This window comes from Phaenicophaeus curvirostris, chromosome 29 (assembly GCF_032191515.1).
Source record: "Phaenicophaeus curvirostris isolate KB17595 chromosome 29, BPBGC_Pcur_1.0, whole genome shotgun sequence".
NCBI lineage: Eukaryota > Metazoa > Chordata > Aves > Cuculiformes > Cuculidae > Phaenicophaeus > Phaenicophaeus curvirostris.
The window spans coordinates 3,050,664-3,069,793 of record NC_091420.1 but is presented as its reverse complement, the minus strand read 5'-3'; the positions used below and the strand labels follow the sequence as shown (position 1 = coordinate 3,069,793).

Genomic DNA, 19,130 nt, shown 5'->3' with positions numbered 1-19,130 from the left:
GGGCTCCGACTGGTCCCATCACTAGCCCCCCCCCACCCCCAAGGATGCAGCCACCACAGTGAGGGCTCCCCCAGCACCAACGCGGCTTTATTGACCCCCCAAACCCCCCAACTGGGGGTCAAGGACCCCCTAAAATCCCCCACTGGGGGACAGGGACGCCCTAAAATCCACAACTGGGAGACAGGGACCCTCCAAACCCCACAACCGGGAGACAGGGATGCCCCAAAACCCCCCAGTAGGAGAGAGGGACCCCCCCAAACCCCCAACTGGGGGACAGGGACCCCCCAAACCCCCAACTAGGAGACAGGGACCCCCTAAAATCCACCAGTGGAAGACAGGGACCCCCTAAAACCCCCAACTGGGAGACAGGGACCCCCCCCAAATCTCTAATTAGGGGACAGGAACCCCCCAAACCCCCCAAATAAGGGACAGGGACCCCCCAAACCCCCAACTGGGAGACAGGGACACCCCCCCCAAATGGCTAATTAGGGGACAGGAACGCCCCAACCCCCCCAAATGGGGGACAGGGACCCCCCCAAATGCCTAATTAGGGGACAGGGACCCCTCAAACTCCCCCAAATGGGGGACAGGGACCCCCCAAACCCCCAACTGGGAGACAGGGACCCCCCCAAATGCCTAATTAGGGGACAGGGACCCCCCAAACCCACCTCTGGGAGACAGGGACCCCCCCAAATGCCTAATTAGGGGACAGGGACCCCTCAAACTCCCCCAAATTGGGGACAGGGACCCCCCAAAGCCCCAGCTGTGGGTCAAGGACCCCCTGATCCCCCCTCCCCGGAGCCCCCCAGCTCTCATCGGTCCTTGGGGCGCAGGGGGGGGGACGGGGGCAGGTGGCGGACGGGGGGCAGGTCGTAGTGGCTGGGGATGTGGCTGTTCTTGGGGGACGCATAGTGGCCCGGGGGGGGCGGCGGGGGGTCCTCGGGGGGGGCACATTCAGCCCCCGGGGGGAAACTCTCTGCGGGGACAAGAGCAAGGATGAAACAGGCCCTGGCCCCCCACCCCAGGGACCTCTGTGTGTCCCCCCAGGTCCATCCAGACCCCTCCCCAGGTCCAAGGAGCTTCCCAAGTCCATGTAGCCCCTCTCCCCAAGGTCCACGTCCCCATCCTCTGGGTCCATGTCCCTCCCCAGGTCCATCCAGCCTCCTCCCCAAGGTCCACGTCCCCATCCCCAAGGTCCATGTCCCTCCCCAGGTCCATCCAGCCTCTTCCCCAAGGTCCATGTCCCTCCCCAGGTCCATCCAGCCTCTTCCCCAAGGTCCATGTCCCTCCCCAGGTCCATGCAGCCCCCACACCCAGGTCCATGACCCCCATCCCCAAGGTCCATGTCCATTTCCCAAGGTCCTTGTCCCTCCCAAGGTCTATCCAGCCTCTTCCCCACTGTCCACGACCCTCATCCCCATGGTCCATGTCCCTCCCCAGGTCCATCCAGCCCCTTCCCCAAGGTCCATGTCCCTCCCCAGGTCCATCCAGCCCCTCCCTAACGTCCATGACCCCCACCTCAAGGTCCATGTCCCCATCCCCAAGGTCCATGACCCTCCCCAGGTCCATCCAGCCCCTTCCGTAAGGTCCATGTCCCTCCTCAAGGTCCATAACCCCCATCCCCAAGGGCCTTGTAGCCCCCTCCCCAAGGTCCATGTCCCTCCCCAAGGTCCATGACCCACATCCCCAAAGTCCACGTCCCTCCAAGGGTCGTGTAGCCCCTTCCCAAGGGTCCATGACCCTCCCCAGGTCCATCCAACCCCCTCCCCAAGGTCCACGTCCCCTCCCCGGCCGCACCGTCCTGGGGGGGCTCCTCGAGGAGCCCGATCTCGGCGTAGGACACCTCCCTGCGCACGGGGGATTTCATCTCCATGTAGCTGCCCTCGGGGGTCCTGGCCGGGGCGGGGGGCAGCTCCTTGATGGTGGCGTAGGGGTTCTCGCTGGCCAGGGAGCTGCCGCTGGCCCCCAGCCCCTCCGGGGGCGGCTCTGGGGGAGAGGGAAGGGGGGACCGTGGTGGGGAGTGGGGGGGACAGGGAGCAGCTGGGGACAGCTGGGTCCCAGCCCAATCCCAGCCCGTGCCTGTCCCACCTCCATCCTATTCCCATCTCTGTTGCGTCTCCATCCCTTCCCCACCCCATCCCCATTCCCACACTTTTCCCATCCCATTCCCATCCCTGTTGCGTCTCCATCCCTTCCCCACCCCATCCCCATTCCCACACTTTTCCCATCCCATTCCCATCCCTGTCCTATCTCCATCCCATTCCTTTCCCATCCCACCCCTGTCCTGACCCCTTCCTTTCCCCACCCAATTCCCATTCCCATCTTTTTCTCATCCCTTCCCCACCCTATCCCTGTCCCATCTCCACCCCATTCCCATCCCTTTTCCATCCCCAACCTTTTCCTGTCATATCCCCATCCCTTCCACATCCTATTTCCATCCCCATCCCATCCCTTCCCCACCCCATTCCCATCCCTTTCCCATCCCCAGCTCTTCCCTGTTCCATCCCCAACCCTTCCCTGTCTCATCCTCATCCCATTCCCATCCCCATCTCTATTCCCATCCCTTCCCCACCCCATCCCTTTCTCATCCCATCCCCATCCCCATCCCATCCCTTCCACACCCCATCCCTTTCTCATCCCTTCCCCGCCCCATTCCCATTCCTTTCCAATCCCCAACTCTTCCCTGTCCCATCCCCAACCCTTCCTTGTCCCATCCCTGTCCTATCCCATTCCCATCCCATCCCCATCCCATCCCCATCCCATCCCCATCCCCATCCCCATCCCATCCCCATCCCCATCCCACCCCCATCCCATCCCCATCCCCATCCCAGTCCCTCTCCCCACCTTTGCTGTGGTTCTTCCCCAGGCTGTAGCTGTAGCTCCGCTCCAGCTGCCCCCCTGGACGGGAGCAGATTTGGGGTCCCCCCACATGAAGGTTCTCCAGCCTCTCCCCCACCCCAGCCCCTTCCCGAGCAGGGAGGAGACCCAGCACCCAAACCAGCCCCCCAGGAGGTGCCCCCAAGCCCCCCTTTTACCCCTGGGGCCCGGGTGCTTCCAGTCGGGGGGCAGCGTGGCGTTGCCGTCGGGGCCGTAGGGTCTCTCTGCGCCCGGGAAGAGCTGGGCGCCCGGCACCTGGATGGAGCCCAAAGAGGGGAGGGGGTGGCTGTGGGGTTCCCGGCAGCCGTGCCGAGCTGCACCGCGGGCTGCACTGCGACACCACGGCGTGAACCACGCAACACCATAATCTACCACGCAGCACCCTCACGTGCCACGGAGCATCCTCATAGAATCACGGACTCACCAGGTTGGAAGAGACCCACCGGATCATGGAGTCCAACCATTCCCATCAATCACTAACCCATGTCCCTCAGCGCCTCGTCCACCCGGCCCTTCAACCCCTCCAGGGAAGGGGACTCAACCCCCTCCCTGGGCAGCCTCGGACACTGCCCAATCACCCTTTCCAAGAAATATTTTTTCCTGATGTCCAGCCTGACCCTCCCCTGGTGGAGCTTGAGGCCATTCCCTCTCGTCCTGTCCCCTGGCCCTTGGGAGAAGAGCCCAGCTCCCTCCTCTCCACAACCTCCTCTCAGGGAGTTGCAGAGAGCAATGAGGTCTCCCCTCAGCCTCCTCTTCTCCAGGCTAAAACCCCCCCAGCTCTCTCAGCCGCTCCTCTTCTTCTCCAGCCCCCTCCCCAGCTCCGTTCCCTTCTCTGCACTCGCTCCAGAGCCTCAACATCCTTCTTGTGGGGAGGGGCCCACAACTGACCCCAGGATTCGAGGAGCGGTCTCCCCAGGGCCGAGGCCAGAGGGAGAAGAACCTCCCTGGCCCTGCTGGCCACGCTGGGTCTGATCCAAGCCAAGATGCCCTTGGCCTTCTTGGCCCCCTGGGCCCCTGCTGGCTCCTGTTCCACCAACCCCCCCAGGTCCTTCTCCTCCAGGCAACCCCCTCCTGCACCCCGCGAGCCCCTAGCAGCTCGTGCAAGCCCAGAGCGCGGTGCCGGGTGCCGGCACGTACCTTGAGGGATCCGGCTCTGTGCGGGGCGCCGGGAGCCGGCAGGGAGCACTGGGAGAGCGTGTGGTAGCTGGGGTTGGAGTAGTAGTGCGCGTGGTGGCTCGGTGGCACATCTGGGGGCACAGGCGTTAGCCCGACGCCGCGGGGCCGCCGGGGCCGAGCCCCCCGTGGCCGCGCTCACCTGGCACCACGTAGTCGGACGCGTCCGTCTGTCCCGCCGTGTAGGCCACGGCCAAGTGGCGGCTTTCCTTGCGCTTCTGGCGGTGCCGGTAGCACAGCGCCGCGGCCACCACGGCCACCAGCAGGGCCACCAGGGCCACCAGGCTCAGCACCAGCCCCAGGGAGCCGGAGGTGGCGGCGGGGGCCGGGACGATGGTGTAGGGCTGCTCGGGGGTCCCTGTGGGGTGGGAGAGGGACTTGGTTGTCACCAGGAAGGGGGGGACGGGGACCTTTCCGTGCGCTGTGGCCACTCACCGGGCTCGCAGAGGGGCCCGATGCGGCCCGGGGCACAGGGACACGTCCCGCTGGCCGGGTGGCAAGTGGCGTTGTGGGGGCAGCGGCAGAGCTGGTCACAGCGGGGCCCGAAGGTGCCGGGGGGACAGGCTGGGGACAGAGAAGGGGGGGAGAGTGTGTCTCTGTACTGGGAGATCCATCCCAGGACCACGTAGCTCCATACTGGGACCACATATCTCCATACCAGGATCATATATCTCCATGCTGGGACCACATATCTCCATCCTGGGGCCAAATATCTCCATCCTGGGACCAAATATCTCCATACCAGGATCATAAATGTCCATAACGGGACCACATATCTCCATACTGAAATCATATATCTCCATACTGGGACCATATATCTCCATACTGGGACCACGTATCTCCATACCAGGATCATAAATGTCCATACTGGGACCATGTATCTCCATCCTGGGGCCACATATCTCCATACCGGGATCATAAATCTCCATCCTGGTATCAAATATCTCCATCCTGGGACCAAATGTCTCCATCCTGGGACCATAAGCTGCTCCCACAACCCCTGTTGTCCAGCCCCTTCCCGGCTCTGTTCCCTTCTCCAGACACGCTCCAGCCCCTTAAAGTCTTTCTTGGAGTGAGGAACCCAAAACTGAACCCAAGGTTTGAGGATTCAAGTCCAGGAGGACAATCCCATCCCCGCTCCTGCTGGCCACCCCGTGGCTGATCCAAGCCAGGATGCTGGTGGCTTCTTGGCCACCTGGGCCACTGCTGGCTCATGTTCAGCCGCTGTCACCCCGCAACTCCAGGTCCTTTTCCACCAGACAGCTTTCCAGCTGCTCTTCCCCAAGCCTGGAGCTGCGCGGGGTTGTTGTGTCCCAAGTGGAGAACCTGACACTTAACCTTGCTGAACCCCATTCCGTTGGCCTTGGCCATCGCTCCAGCCTGGCCAGATCCCTCTGCAGATCCTCCCTGCCCTCCACCCATGGATCCAGCTTCTCCAGATCCCTCTGCAGATCCTCCCTGCCCTCCATCCATGCATCCAGCTTCTCCAGCTCCCTCTGCAGACCCTCCCCCCCCTCCACCCATGGATCCATGGATCCCACCTCTCCATCCCCGTGCCCCGACTCACGCAGGGTGCAGCGGGGTCCGTGCCAGCCGGGGGCGCAGACGCAGGAGCCGTTGCTGGGGTGGCAGGAGGAGCCGTTGGCGCAGTTGCAGCTCAGGGCGCAGCGTTTGCCGTAGCGGCCGCTGGGACAGGCTGGGGTGACACGAGCGCGTCCGGGCTCAGCGTCGGTGATGGGAAAGGGCGGGTTGGGGATCATTTGGAGTTGGGGGGGCACTCACGGCGCTGGCACGTGGGGCCCCGAAAGCCCGGGGCGCAGGTGCAGGAGCCGTCGTGGGGTGAGCAGGAGCCTCCGTTGAGGCAGGCGCAGGACGTGCGACAACCTCGGCCCCAGGAGCCTGCGGGGCAGCCCTGCTTGCACTGTGGCCCTGCGAGGAGGAGGAGGAGGATGAAGGCCAAGGGCACAGTGGGCTCCACCACCTCCCAGATGCCCCATATCCCTGGTTCCCTCCTTGAGGAAGAGGAGGGATGAAGGCTGAGAGCGCAGCAAGGATGCCCAACTCTCTGGTTGGTTGAGGAGGAGGAGGAGGGATGAAGGCTGGGGGTACAGAGGGGTCCCCCATCTCCCTGGTCCCTCCTTGAGGGTCCCTTCTTGAGGAAGATGAGGGTTGAAGGCCAAGGGCACGGAGGAGTCATTTGAGGAGGAGGAGGGATGAAGACCAAGGGCACAGAAGGCTCATTTGAAGAGGATGAGGGATGAAGATGAGGGCAAGGAGAAATCTCCCTCTCCTGGGTCGTTTGAGGAGGAGGATGAGGGATGAAGGCTGAGGGCACAGGGTCCCCAGTCTCGCTGGTCCCCAGTTTGAGGAGGAGGAGGGATGAAGGCCAATGGCACAGAAGGGTCATTTGAAGAGGATGAAGGATGAAGATGAGGGCATGGAGAAATCTCCCACCTCCTGGGTTGCTGGAGGAGGAGGAGGATGAAGGCTGAGGGCGCAGAGGTCCCCCCGTGCCCCCCCTACCTGTCCAGCCGGGCAGGCAGCGACACTCCCCGGTCTCGGCGTCGCAGCCGTCGGCGTGGGCGCAGTCACAGCGCTGCTCGCAGCTCGCCCCGAACGTCCCGTTCTGGGGTACGGGGAGGGGGGACAGTTTCTTCTCCAACAAACCATCTACCCATCCAATCCATCCCTCTCCAAATTCTTCTCCAACAAACCAGCCACCCAACGATCTCTCCAATCCATCTCTCTCCAATTTCTCATCCAACAAACCATCCACCCATCAATCTCTCCAATCCATCTCTCTCCAGTTTCTCATCCAACAAATCATCTACCTCTCCAATCCACCCCTCTCCAAATTCTTCTCCAACAAACCATCCACCCACCAACCTCTCCAACCCATCTCTCTCCAGTTTCTCATCCAACAAACCATCTACCCATCCAATCCATCTCTCTCCAATTTCTTCTCCAACAAACCATCCACCCATCAATCTCTCCAATCCATCTCTCTCCAGTTTCTCATCCAACAAATCATCTACCTCTCCAATCCATTCGTCTCCAAATTCTTCTCCAACAAACCATCCACCCAACGATCTCTCCAATCCATCCCTCTCCAAATTCTTCTCCAACAAACCATCCACCCAACGATCTCTCCAATCCATCTCTCTCCAGTTTCTCATCCAACAAATCATCTACCCATCCAATCCACCCCTCTCCAAATTACTCTCCAACAAACCATCCACCCAACGATCTCTCCAATCCATCTCTCTCCAGTTTCTCATCCAACAAATCATCTACCTCTCCAATCCATCCGTCTCCAATTTCTTCTCCAACAAACCATCCACCCATCGATCTCTCCAATCCATCCCTCTCCAAATTCTTCTCCAACAAACCATCTACCCAATGATCTCTCCAATCCATCTCTCTCCAAATTCTTCTCCAACAAACCATCCACCCACCAACCTCTCCAATCCATCTCTCTCCAGTTTCTCATCCAACAAACCATCTACCCATCCAACCCATCTCTCTCCAATTTCTTCTCCAACAAACCATCCACCCAACGATCTCTCCAATCCATCTCTCTCCAGTTTCTCATCCAACAAATCATCTACCTCTCCAATCCATCCCTCTCCAAATTCTTCTCCAACAAACCATCCACCCATCCATCTCTCCAATCCATCCCTCTCCAGTTTCTCATCCAACAACCATCCACCCATCCAATCCATCTCTCTCCAACTTAGGAGGATATTTTGGGGGACCTTAACTCTCCTTGGGTTCGAAGGGCTTTGGGCATCACTCACCGGGCAGGGCTGGAGGCAGCGGGGTCCCTGCCAGCCGGGGGGGCAGCGGCAGCTCCCGATTTGGGGGTCGCAGGGCGCCCCGCGAGCGCAGTCGCAGCTGCGGTTGCAGCCGGGACCCCAGGTGCCAGCGGGACAGGGCAGGGAGCAGCGGGGGCCGTGCCAGCCTAGGGGGGGTGAGGGGACATCAAGGAGGGGAAGGGGACACCACAAAGGGGGTGGGGGGGACATGGGGGACCCCCCCCCCCCCGAACCCCACCTTCCTTGCAGAGGCAGGAGCCGTCGAGCGGGGAGCAGGCGAGGGCGTGTTGGCACGAGCAGCGCCCCGAGCAGTTGGCACCGAAGGTGTCGGGGGGACACAGGGAGGAGCAGTGCTCGTCCTGGGGGGGGGGGGAAAGGGCAGAAAATCTAACCCCTACCCCCCGCCCTGAGGCACCCCAAGAACCTCCAGAGCCGCTCCTAGATACCCACTCACAGCCAGAGCCACCCCAGACCCCCTAGAGCCACCCAGACCCCCCCTAGAAACAAACCAGACCCCCTAGAACCAACCAGACCCCCCTAGAACCAACCAGAACCCCCTAGAAACAAACCAGACCCCCTAGAACCAACCAGACCCCCCTAGAACCAACCAGAACCCCCCTAGAAACAAACCAGACCCCCTAGAACCAACCAGAACCCCCCTAGAAACAAACCAGAACCCCCCTAGAAACAAACCAGACCCCCCTAGAACCAACCAGACCCCCCTAGAACCAAGAAGATCCCCCCTAGAACTACCCAGGCCCCCTAGAACCAACCAGACCCCCTAGAAATAAACCTGACCCCCCTTCAAGCCCCCCCAGACCCCCCGGAGTCCCCCCTAGAATCATCCAGACCCCCCCAGATTCCCCTCCAAGCCCCCCAGACCCCCCCAGAACAAACTTCTCCCTCCTAGACCCCCTCAGACCCCCCAAATTGCCCCCTAGACCCCCCTTTCTCTCCCCTAGAGCCCTCCAGACCCACTAAACTGCCTCCCAGACCCCCAAACTGCGCCCCAGACCCTCCTTCTCCCCGCCTAGACCCTCTAAACTGCCCCCTAGATCCCCCCTTCTCCCCTTTAGACCCCCCAAACTGCTCCTTAGACCCCCCTTCTCCTCCCTAGACTCCCCCAGACCCCCCGAAACTGCCCCCTAGACCCACTTCTCCCCCCTAGATCCCCAAAACTTCCCCCAGACCCCCCCTTCTCTCCCCTAGAGCCCCCAAACTGCCCCCCTAGATCCCCCTTCTCTCCCCTAGAGCCCTCCAGACCCCCCAAACTGCCCCTTAGACCCCCCTTCTCCCCCCTAGACTCCCCTAGACCCCCTGAAACTGCCCCCTAGACCCACTTCTCCCGCCTAGGTCCCCAAAACTCCCCCCTAGACCCCCTTTCTCTCCCCTAGAGCCCTCCAGACCCCCCAAACTGCCTCTCCAGACATCTGTTCTCCCTCCTACACCCCCCCAGGCCCCCCCAAACTGCCCTCCAGACCCTCTTTCTCCCCCCTAGACCCTTCCAGACCCCCCAAACTGCCCCCTAGAGCCCTCCAGATGCCCCCCAGACCCCCAAACTGCCCCCCCATCCCCGCACCGTGTAGCCGGGGGGGCAGAGGCAGCGGCCGGTGGTCCCATCGCAGCCCCCCCCGTGCAGGCAGAGGCAGCTCTGCAGGCAGCCAGCCCCGAAGGAGCCGGGGGGGCAAGTCTCGTTGCAGAAGAGCCCAGCCCAGCCTGGGTGGCAAACACACTCCCCCAGCAACGGGTGGCAGCTGGGAGAGGGAGGGGGAACCCACTCAGCACCCCAGTGCTCCCAGTATGGGAGCTGGGGGTGTCAAGGATGCTGGGAAGGGGTCAAAGGTGCTGGGGGGGAGGCCAGGGTATCAGGGAAGATGAGGATTTTAAGGGGAGGGGAGGATTTTGGGGTAAGAGGAGGATGCTGGAGGAAGGCAACGATGCTGGGGGGGGTCAAGGATGCTGGAGGGGGTCAAAGGTGCTGGGATGAGCAGCCAGGATGCTGCAGAACGCGAGGATTTTAAAGGGAGGGGAGGATTTGGGGGGAAGACGAGGATGCTGGAGGAAGGTGAGGATGCTGGGGGGGGGGTCAAGAGGGCTGGGAGCGGGGAAATGGTGCTGGGGGACACATGAGGGGGTTGGGGAAGGTGAGGGGTTGGGGGGGAGGTGACAATGCTGGGTGCAGCTGAGGGTGCTGGGGGAGAAGGGAGGGTGCTGGGGAGAAGTAAAGGAGCTGGAGAAGAAGCAAGGGTGCTGGGGGCAGCTGAGGGTGCGGGGGGGAAGGAAAAAAGGCTGAGGGAGAAGGGAGGACGCTGGGGGAGAAGTGAAGATGCTGGGGGCGAAGCGAGGGTGCGGGGAGAGGTGGAGTGGTGGGAGGAATGTGAGGATGCTGGGTGCAGCTGAGGATGCTGAGGGAGAAGTAAGGATGTTGAGGGAGAAATGAAGATGCTGTGGGAGAAGCGAAGATGCTGGGAGCAGCGAAGGAGCTGAGGGAGAAGCGAGGATGCTGGGGGCAGCTGAAGGTGCTGGGGGAGAAGCGAGGATGCTGGGGGCAGCTGAGGGTGCTGGGGGGGAAGCAAAAAGGCTGAGGGAGAAGCAAAGATGCTGGGAGCTGTGAAGGAGCTGAGGGTGCAGCGAGGCTGCTGGGTGCAGCAGAGGGCGCTGGGTGCAGCGAGGAGAAGAGGGGAGGCAAAGGTGTTGGGTGCAGTGAGGATTCGGGGTGCAGAGGAGGATGTGGGATGCAGCCGAGGGTGCTGGGATACAGAAAAGGGTGCGGGATGCAGACAAGGGTGCTGGGTGCAGCGAGGATGCTGGGTGTACAGAAGGATGTGGGATGCAGACAAGGATGCGGGATGAAGTCAAGGATGCAGGATGCAGGCAAGGATGCTGGATGAAAACAAGGGTGCTGGGTGCAGCGAGGATAAGAGGGGAAGCAAGGGTGCTGGGCGCAGCGAGGATAAGAGGGGAAGCAGGGATGCTGGGTGCACACAAGGATGCGGGATGCAGACACGGATGCGGGATGCAGACACGGATGCGGGATGCAGACACGGATGCGGGATGCAGATACGGATGCGGGATGCAGACAAGGATGTGGGATGCAAACAAGGGTGCTGGGTGCAGGGAGGATACTTGGTGCAGAAAAAGATGCTGGATGCAGCAAGGGCGCTGTGTTCAGTGAGGATTCTGGGTGCAGACAAGGATGCTGAGGGGAAGCAAAGATGCTGGATGCAGTCAGGGTGTTGGATGCAGTGAGGGTGCTGGATGCAGACAAGGATTCTGGGTGCAGTGAGGATGCTGGGGGTGTGCCGGGGTCCCACCTCTGGCTGTTCTTGGGGTGGCAGAGGCAGCGGCTCTGGCAGTGGAGCCCGTAGAGGCCTGGCAGGCAGCTCCTCTCCTCGCAGCGGCTGCCCTGGAAGCCGGGTTCGCACAGGCAGCCCCCGTCCACGTGGAAGCAGCGGCCGCCATTGGCGCAGTCACAGCTCTCCTGGCAGTCCTGCCCGTAGCGACCCACCGGGCAGCGCTCCCGGCACCTGGGGCGGGGGGGACGGGGCGGGTGGCACGGCCAGACCCCCCCTCTGCCCCAGCTGAGGCCGCCCAGCTCGGTGCATGCAAGACTGGGGGGTCCAGCCCTCCCTGCACCCCAAGCTGAGGCCACACAGCTCGGTGCATGCAAGACTGGGGGGTCCAGCCCCTCCTGCACCCCAAGCTGAGGCCACACAACTCGGTGCATGCAAGACTGGGGGGTCCAGCCCTCCCTGCACCCCAAGCTGAGGCCACCCAGCTTGGTGCATGCAAGACTGGGGGGTCCAGCCCTCCCTGCACCCCAAGCTGAGGCCGCGCAGCTCGGTGCATGCAAGACTGGGGAGTCCAGCCCCTCCTGCACCCCAAGCTGAGGCCGCACAGCTCGGTGCATGCAAGACTGGGGGGTCCAGCCCTCCTGCACCCCAAGCTGAGGCCACGCAGCTCGGTGCATGCAAGACTGGGGAGTCCAGCCCCTCCTGCACCCCAAGCTGAGGCCACACAGCTCGGTGCATGCAAGACTGGGGGGTCCAGCCCTCCCTGCACCCCAAGCTGAGGCCGCGCAGCTCGGTGCATGCAAGACTGGGGGGTCCAGCCCCTCCTGCACCCCAAGCTGAGGCCGCACAGCTCGGTGCATGCAAGACTGGGGGGTCCAGCCCCTCCTGCACCCCAAGCTGAGGCCACACAGCTCGGTGCATGCAAGACTGGGGGGTCCAGCCCCCCCTACACCCCAAGCTGAGGCCACGCAGCTCGGTGCATGCAAGACTGGGGGGTCCAGCCCCTCCTGCACCCCAAGCTGAGGCCGCGCAGCTCGGTGCATGCAAGACTGGGGGGTCCAGCCCCCCCTACACCCCAAGCTGAGGCCACACAGCTCGGTGCATGCAATACTGGGGGGTCCAGCCTTCCCTGCACCCCAAGCTGAGGCCACACAACTCGGTGCATGCAAGACTGGGGGGTGCAGCCCTCCCTGCACCCCAAGCTGAGGCCACACAGCTCGGTGCATGCAAGACTGGGGGGTCCAGCCCCTCCTGCACCCCAAGCTGAGGCCACACAGCTCGGTGCATGCAAGACTGGGGGGTCCAGCCCCCCCTACACCCCAAACTGAGGCCGCCCAGCTCGGTGCATGCAAGACTGGGGGGTCCAGCCCCTCCTGCACCCCAAGCTGAGGCCACACAGCTCGGTGCATGCAAGACTGGGGGGTCCAGACCCCCTGAGCACCCCCCCAGCCCCCCTGTGACCCCCAAGACACCCCCCCCCCCAGCTCACTGGTCTCCGGTGAAGCCGGGGGCGCACAGGCAGTGTCCCCCCCGGGGGTCGCAGCTCCCCCCGTTGTGGCAGCGACACTCGCCCTGGCAGCCCGAGCCGAAGCGCCCGGGGGGGCACGGGATGGAGCAGATGTCGCCCTGCGGGAGAGGGAGCGGGGGGTGGCGGGGGAAACTGAGGCACGGGGAGGGGGGCAAACTGAGGCACAGACTGTGTTGGGGTATGGGGGGGGAAACTGAGGCACAGACCAGGGATGGGGGTGGGAAACTGAGGCAAGGGCAGGGACCTTGTTGTGGGGGTCATGGGGAAACTGAGGCAGGGACTGTGCTGGGGTGTTTGGGGAAACTGAGGCAGGGGCCTTGTTATAGAGGTCATGGGGAAACTGAGGCAGGGACAATGTTAGGAGGTGTGGGGGAAACTGAGGCACAGACCAAGGATGGGGAGTGGGGGGAAACTGAGGCAGGGGCCACATTGCAGGGGTTGTGGGGAAACTGAGGCAGGGACAGCGTGGGGAGGTGTGAGGGAAACTGAGGCACAGACCAGGGATGGGGGAGTGGGGAAACTGAGGCAAGGGGGGGGGGGTGTCTTCTCCCACCTACCATCCATCCGGGGGGGCAGACGCAGGTGTGGGAGCCGGGGGGGTGGCAGATGCCCCCGTTGTGGCAGGGACAGGGGGGGTCACAGCGCGTCCCCTCGGCACAGGGCACCTCGCAGCTGGTGGAGGGGGGTGGTGAGTGGGACCTCCGGGCTGGGGGGGGGGGGATTTGGGGGGGACAGGGGGTTCACCCCGACTCACAGGGGTCCCCCCAGGCCGGGGGGGCAGAGGCAGGCGCCCGAGGAGGCGTTGCAGGGCGCCCCGTGCAGGCAGGGGCAGCGCAGGTGGCAGCCGGGGCCATAGGTGCCCGCGGGGCAGGGCTGGTGGCACCGGGCGCCGGAGAAGCCAGGGGGACACGAGCAGGACCCGTTGAGGGGGTCGCAGCTCGCCCCGTGCTGGCACCCGCAGAGCTGCTGGCAGCTCGGGCCCCACCGCTGCGGGTCACACGCTGCGGGGAGGGAGAGATGGTACCGTGGTGTGACACCCCCTCCCATCCATCTCCATCCCATCCATCTCCATCCCATCCCTATCAATCCCATCCCATCCGATCCCAATCCATCTCCATCCTCTCAGTCCCATCCTATCTCCACTCCATCCCATCCCATTCATCCCCATCCCAATCCCATCCCATCCCATCCCCATCCCATCCTATCTCCATCCCACCCCTATCAATCCCATTCCCATCAATTCCATCCCATCCCCAGCCCATCTCCATCCCCACCCTAATTCCCATATCATCCATCTCCATCCCCATCTCCATCCCAGTCCCATTCCCATCCCTCATCCTCATCTCAATCCCACCCACTCTCATCCCAATCCTCATCCTCATCCTCATCTCCTTCTCTATTCCCATTCCAATCTCCATATCCATCCCCATCCCCATCTCCATCCACATCCCCATCTCCATTGCCATTCCTATCTCCATCCCCATTCCAATCTCCATCATCTTCATCCCCATCTCCATCCTCATCCCCATCTCCATCCCCATTCCAATCTCCATCTCCAATCCCGTCTCCATCGCCATCTCCATTTCCACCTCCATCCCCATTCCAATCTCCATCTCCATTATCTCCATCCCCATCCCCATCTCCATTATCTCCATCCCCATCTCCATCTCCATCCCTATCCCCATCCTCATCCCATCTCCATCCTCATCCCCATCTCCACCTCCATGCTCATCCCAATCCCCATCCCCATCTCAACTTCATCCTCCTCATCTCCATCTCATTCCCCATCTCGACCCCCACCCCAACTCCCCTGGTGTCCCCTGCCCCCAACCCCGTGTCCCCTCCATCCCCTCCATCTCCCCCCCTCACCGCTGGAGCAGTCATTCCCGCGCCAGCCGGGCTCGCACTGGCACAGCTCGGGGGCCACACAGCGTCCATGGACACACTCCTGGGAGCATCGCGCTGTGGGGCACGGAGCGGGGGCTGAGCCCAGGCAGGGACCCCAGACCCCCACATCGCCCCACAGCATCACAGAATCATCGAATCACCAGGTTGGAAGAGACCCACCGGATCATCGAGTCCAACCATTCCATCAATCACTAACCCATGTCCCTCAGCACCTCGTCCACCCGGCCCTTAAACCCCTCCAGGGAAGGGGACTCAACCCCCTCCCTGGGCAGCCCCGGACACTGCCCAGTCACCCTTTCCATGAGGAATTTTTTCCTAATGTCCATCCTGACCCTCCCCTGGTGGAGCTTGAGGCCATTCCCTCTCGTCCTGTCCCCTGTCCCTTGGGAGAAGAGCCCAGCTCCCTCCTCTCCACAACCTCCTCTCAGGGAGTTGCAGAGAGCAATGAGGTCTCCCCTCAGCCTCCTCTTCTCCAGACATCGCCCCGCGTCGTCCCCCACTCACGGACGCAGGTGTCCCGGCTCTCGTAGTAGCCCTGGCAGCACTGGTAGCGCCTCCGGTAGTCGGTCTTGACCGCCTGGCGGTACTCGGTGCGGTACACGATCCTGCGCCCCACAGCAGCATCATCAGCAGGGGCTGCCCCACATCTCCATGGGGACACCCTACAGTGGGGCAGCCCCAATCGAGCCCCACGTCTCTATGGGGACACCTTGAAGTGGGGCAGCCCCATATCTCCATGGGGACACCTTGAAGTGCAGAAGCCACCCGCTTAGATCCCCATATCCATGGGGACACCCTGCAGTGGGGCAGCCCCAGTCCAGCCCCACATCTCCATGGGGACAACTTGAAGTAGGACAGCCCCAATCCAGCCCCACATATTCATGGGGACACCTGGAAGCAGGACAGCTCAAATCCAGCCCCATATATCCATGGGGTCACCTTGAAGTGGGGCAGCCCCGCATGGCCATGGGAAGACCCTGTGCCAACCTTGGGGACACCTTGAAGTGGGGCAGCCCCATTCTAGCCCCACATCTCCATGGGGACACCCTGCAGTGGGGCAGCCACCCCCTTAGATCCCCATATCCATGGGGACACCTTGAAGTGGGGCAGCCCCACACGGCCGTGGGAAGACCCTGTTCCAACCTTGGGGACACCTTGCTGTGGGGCAGCCCCTCTTCAGCCCCACATGGCCATGGGGACACCCTGCAGTGGGGCAGCCCCCCATCCCTCCGGACACCCCCCATCCCCGTGGGGCTCCAGGGCTGCGCCCACCTCTGCTGCAGGCAGGGCACGGGTGACCCCATCACCGTGGGGCAGGGCTCGCCGGACGCCACGACGTGGGGTTTGGTGTAGGACTCCTTCACCGCTGCCGTGAAGCTGCCAAAGAAGGCGAGGAGGACACGGGGTGACAACAGGTCCCGTCACCCCCTCCACCCACCCCCCGAGTCCCACCAGTCCTACCTCTCCCAGTAGCTGCAGACGTTGGGGTCGCTGGGACGCAGGGCGGCCAGGAGGCAAACGTGCATCACCAGGACCACAACCCACAGCACCATCCTGTCACAGAATTGTAGAATCACCAGGTTGGAAAAGACCCATCGGATCATAGAGTCCAACCATTCCCATCAATCACTAACCCATGTCCCTCAGCACCTCATCCATCCGTCTCTTAAACCCCTCCAGGGAAGGCGACTCCACCACCTCCCTGGGCAGTTCCAGCGCCTGATGACCCTTTCTGTGAAAAATTTCTTCCTGATGTCCATCCTGACCCTCCCCTGGTGGAGCTTGAGGCCATTCCCTCTCGTCCTGTCCCCTGTCCCTTGGGAGAGGAGCCCAGCTCCCTCCTCTCCACAACCTCCACTCTGGGAGTTGCAGAGAGCAATGAGGTCTCCCCTCAGCCTCCTCTTCTCCAGGCTAAACCCCCCCAGCTCTCTCAGCCGCTCCTCTTCTTCTCCAGCCCCCTCCCCAGCTTCGTTGCTCTTCTCTGCACTCGCTCCAGAGCCTCAACATCCTTCTTGTGGGGAGGGGCCAGAACCGACCCCAGGATTCGAGGAGCGGTCTCCCCAGGGCCGAGGCCAGAGGGAGAAGAACCTCCCTGGCCCTGCTGGCCACGCCGGCTCTGATCCAAGCCAAGATGCCCTTGGCCTTCTTGGCCCCCTGGGCCCCTGCTGGCTCCTGTTCCACCAACCCCCCCAGGTCCTTCTCCTCCAGGCAGTTTCCAGCCAGACTTCTCCTAGGCTGGAGCTGCTCAGGGTTGTTGTGCCCCAAGTTCCTGGTCAAACCTCCTGCCGTTGGTCTCAGCCCATGGATCCAGCCTGCTCAGATCCCTTTGGAGACCCTCAAAACCCTCCAGCAGATCCAGCTTCCTCCCAGCTTAGTGTCACCTGCAGACTTGCTCAGGGTGCCCTCGATGCCTTCATCCATCACTGATAAAGACGTTGAGCAGGACTCAACCGAGCGCTGCGGACACCGCAGGTGTCCGGCCTCCAGCTGGAGTTAACTCCACTGACCTCCTGCACCTCCATCAAGCTCCTGCACCGCGAAATGACGGCTTCACCCTTTTCTCATCGCATTCCTGCTCCCCACCCACCGCCCCCGGCCCCGGCGCAGGATCCGACCTCCCCGCGGGGCTGACTTTGCATTCCTCCATCCAGAGGAGCAGCCCAAATCCCAACCCCGCTGCTCCGAGGGGAAACTGAGGCACGGATGCTCCGCAGCCTGGGTGGCCCCCGCATCCCAAAACACCCCATCCTGGCATCTCCACGCTCTCTCCTGCCGGGGAGGAGCTCGGCACGGCGCCCCGTGGCCCCGTTTCAACCCATTCCGTGTTTATTCCCAGTTGTGTTTCCTGGATCCATCATCTTCTTGCTCAACCGCGTGAGGGTTCGGCTTTGCTGAGGCGGCTCCGGGATCTCCGCCAGCTCCACCAGGGATGGATGGGGAGAACCTGGAGCCCACGGTGCCGTGTTTACCAGGTTGCGTGTTTTACGGCTCGACACCCACGTGCCGAGGGAGGAAACAGAGGTTTCCTGGTCGGCACAGCTGGATTTACGGCCGCTTCCGTGCTTCTCTGGCCACGGGACACCCCAAAGGTCCCCCAAGTCCATCCTCCCCCTCAGAGCTGCAATTTTGGGGCCAAAGAAAGGGTTGGAAGGATGGAACGACCCCAACTTGTCCTGGCTTTGAGTGGAAAAACCGTTTAGTGGGAAAGTTCCTCCCCGTTTCCCTTCGGCTCCCAGCGGGGAGGAATTAATTGCTCATCCGCAGGCGAAATTCCCTCCCAAGCGCGGAGCTGGGGTGACCCCCAAGCTCTCCCCATCGCTGGCCCCATCCCCGCTCTGGCGCTGGGAGGGGGTCAGAGGGTCCCGGGGCTGCCGTGAGCAACAGGAACCGCTGGGAGATGCTGGCAGGAAAAGCGAGGAGTCATCAAAACACGGCGGTGGGGCCCGTCCGCTCCTTATTGAGGGGGGAAAAACCCACCCAAGGTGGCCACAGCACCAAAAAGGACCCTAAAAACCAGCACTCGGGTGGCTCTGAGTGGATCGGGAGCACCGCTTGCTGGTGACAAGGTGCAAGCTGAGGGGGACATGAGCTGGGGTGAAGGGAGGGGACCAATCCTGCTCCATCCTGGTGAGGGACATGGTGCTGGGTCCCCCCCCGAGCCGCTATCGCCATCCCAGCGCTTCCTCCGCTGCAGCCCGAGGGCTGATGGGTTTCCTCCGCGGGTTGGAGGAGGATGAGGGTTGGATGAGGGCAAAGGGGACGATTGGGGTCAGTCACGGGGTCATCGCAGCATCAACCCATCCCCTGTCCCCTCTGCCACCATCCCCTCGCCTTGGCCACCCCACGGTGACCCCATCACAGTGTTGGGGACCATCTTCATCAGGGTGTTGGGGACCATCTCCATCAGGGTCTTGGGGACCATCCCCATCAGGGTCTTGGGGACCATCCCCATCAGGGTGTTGGGAACCATCTCCATCACGGTCTTGGGGACCATCCCCATCACCATCTCCTCCAGCACCAACCCAGCAGGGCACAATGTGACCCCAAAACCGACTCCAAACCGACCCCAAAACCGACCCCAAACCGACCCCAGGGACCCGAAGTGAGCAGGGGTTGGGGACAAGGACACTCACCTGCCCAGGGGCTGCCGAGTTGGGGTGCAAGAGCCCCACGCGGGGCTGGCCTGCCCGGTGGCACGGCCAGCCGGGACAGCGTAGTGCGGCCGTCGGAAGCGGAGGGAGGGCCGGAGCTGCTCTCAGGAAGTTTGGACGCGGAGACGACTACGGAAAAGGGAAAAAAATAAAAAACCCTCATTTTTTTTTCTTTTTTTTGGCATCTTTTCTGGCCAGAAACCAGAGAGGGGTTGGAACAACATCGTGGGGCTGCTCGCACACAGCCCTGCGTGGGGATGTGGTTCATGGGGATGTCCCACCACAGCCTCTTGGGGACAGGGACACCCTCCAGCGCTGGGGACACGGTGTCCCCTGTCCCCTGAGGCTCTGCCGGGACTGCTGACACCCCTGTCCACACCACGGC

At 62.6% G+C, this 19,130-nt stretch overlaps 2 protein-coding genes across 3 annotated transcripts in view; one reads left to right on the top strand and one right to left on the bottom strand.

Annotated features, from left to right (window-relative positions):
- Positions 1-19,130, top strand: part of HDGF (heparin binding growth factor) — a 114,264-nt gene that overhangs the window by 23,672 nt on the left and 71,462 nt on the right. The window lies entirely within an intron of this gene.
- Positions 600-18,874, bottom strand: PEAR1 (platelet endothelial aggregation receptor 1). 2 transcript variants are annotated; one of them, XM_069878722.1, is made up of 22 exons: positions 18,728-18,874; positions 16,056-16,148; positions 15,867-15,971; positions 15,099-15,199; positions 14,556-14,648; positions 13,441-13,687; positions 13,244-13,358; positions 12,648-12,784; positions 11,180-11,392; positions 9,445-9,619; positions 8,104-8,224; positions 7,848-8,011; positions 6,574-6,676; positions 5,833-5,979; positions 5,618-5,746; positions 4,486-4,614; positions 4,193-4,408; positions 4,015-4,124; positions 3,036-3,132; positions 2,845-2,898; positions 1,798-1,986; positions 600-976 (listed from the first exon to the last, which is right to left on the bottom strand). In XM_069878722.1, the coding sequence occupies exons 2-22, from the start codon at positions 16,145-16,147 to the stop codon at positions 813-815; spliced, it is 2,901 nt and encodes a 966-aa protein (XP_069734823.1). In that variant the 5' UTR covers position 16,148; positions 18,728-18,874; the 3' UTR covers positions 600-812. The 2 variants fall into 2 exon arrangements, with proteins under 2 accessions (XP_069734823.1, XP_069734824.1); XM_069878723.1 differs by lacking the exon at positions 2,845-2,898.

Excerpts from the sequence above, each read along its gene's own strand:
- PEAR1 (XM_069878722.1), bottom strand. The coding sequence starts at position 16,147 with ATGGTGCTGTGGGTTGTGGTCCTGGTGATGCACGTTTGCCTCCTGGCC. Across the intron at positions 4,125-4,192 it reads GTCCGACTACGTGGTGCCAG|ATGTGCCACCGAGCCACCAC; the intron begins GTGAGCGCGGCC and ends CTGTGCCCCCAG. Across the intron at positions 2,899-3,035 it reads GAAGCACCCGGGCCCCAGGG|GGGGGCAGCTGGAGCGGAGC; the intron begins GTAAAAGGGGGG and ends GCTCCCGTCCAG.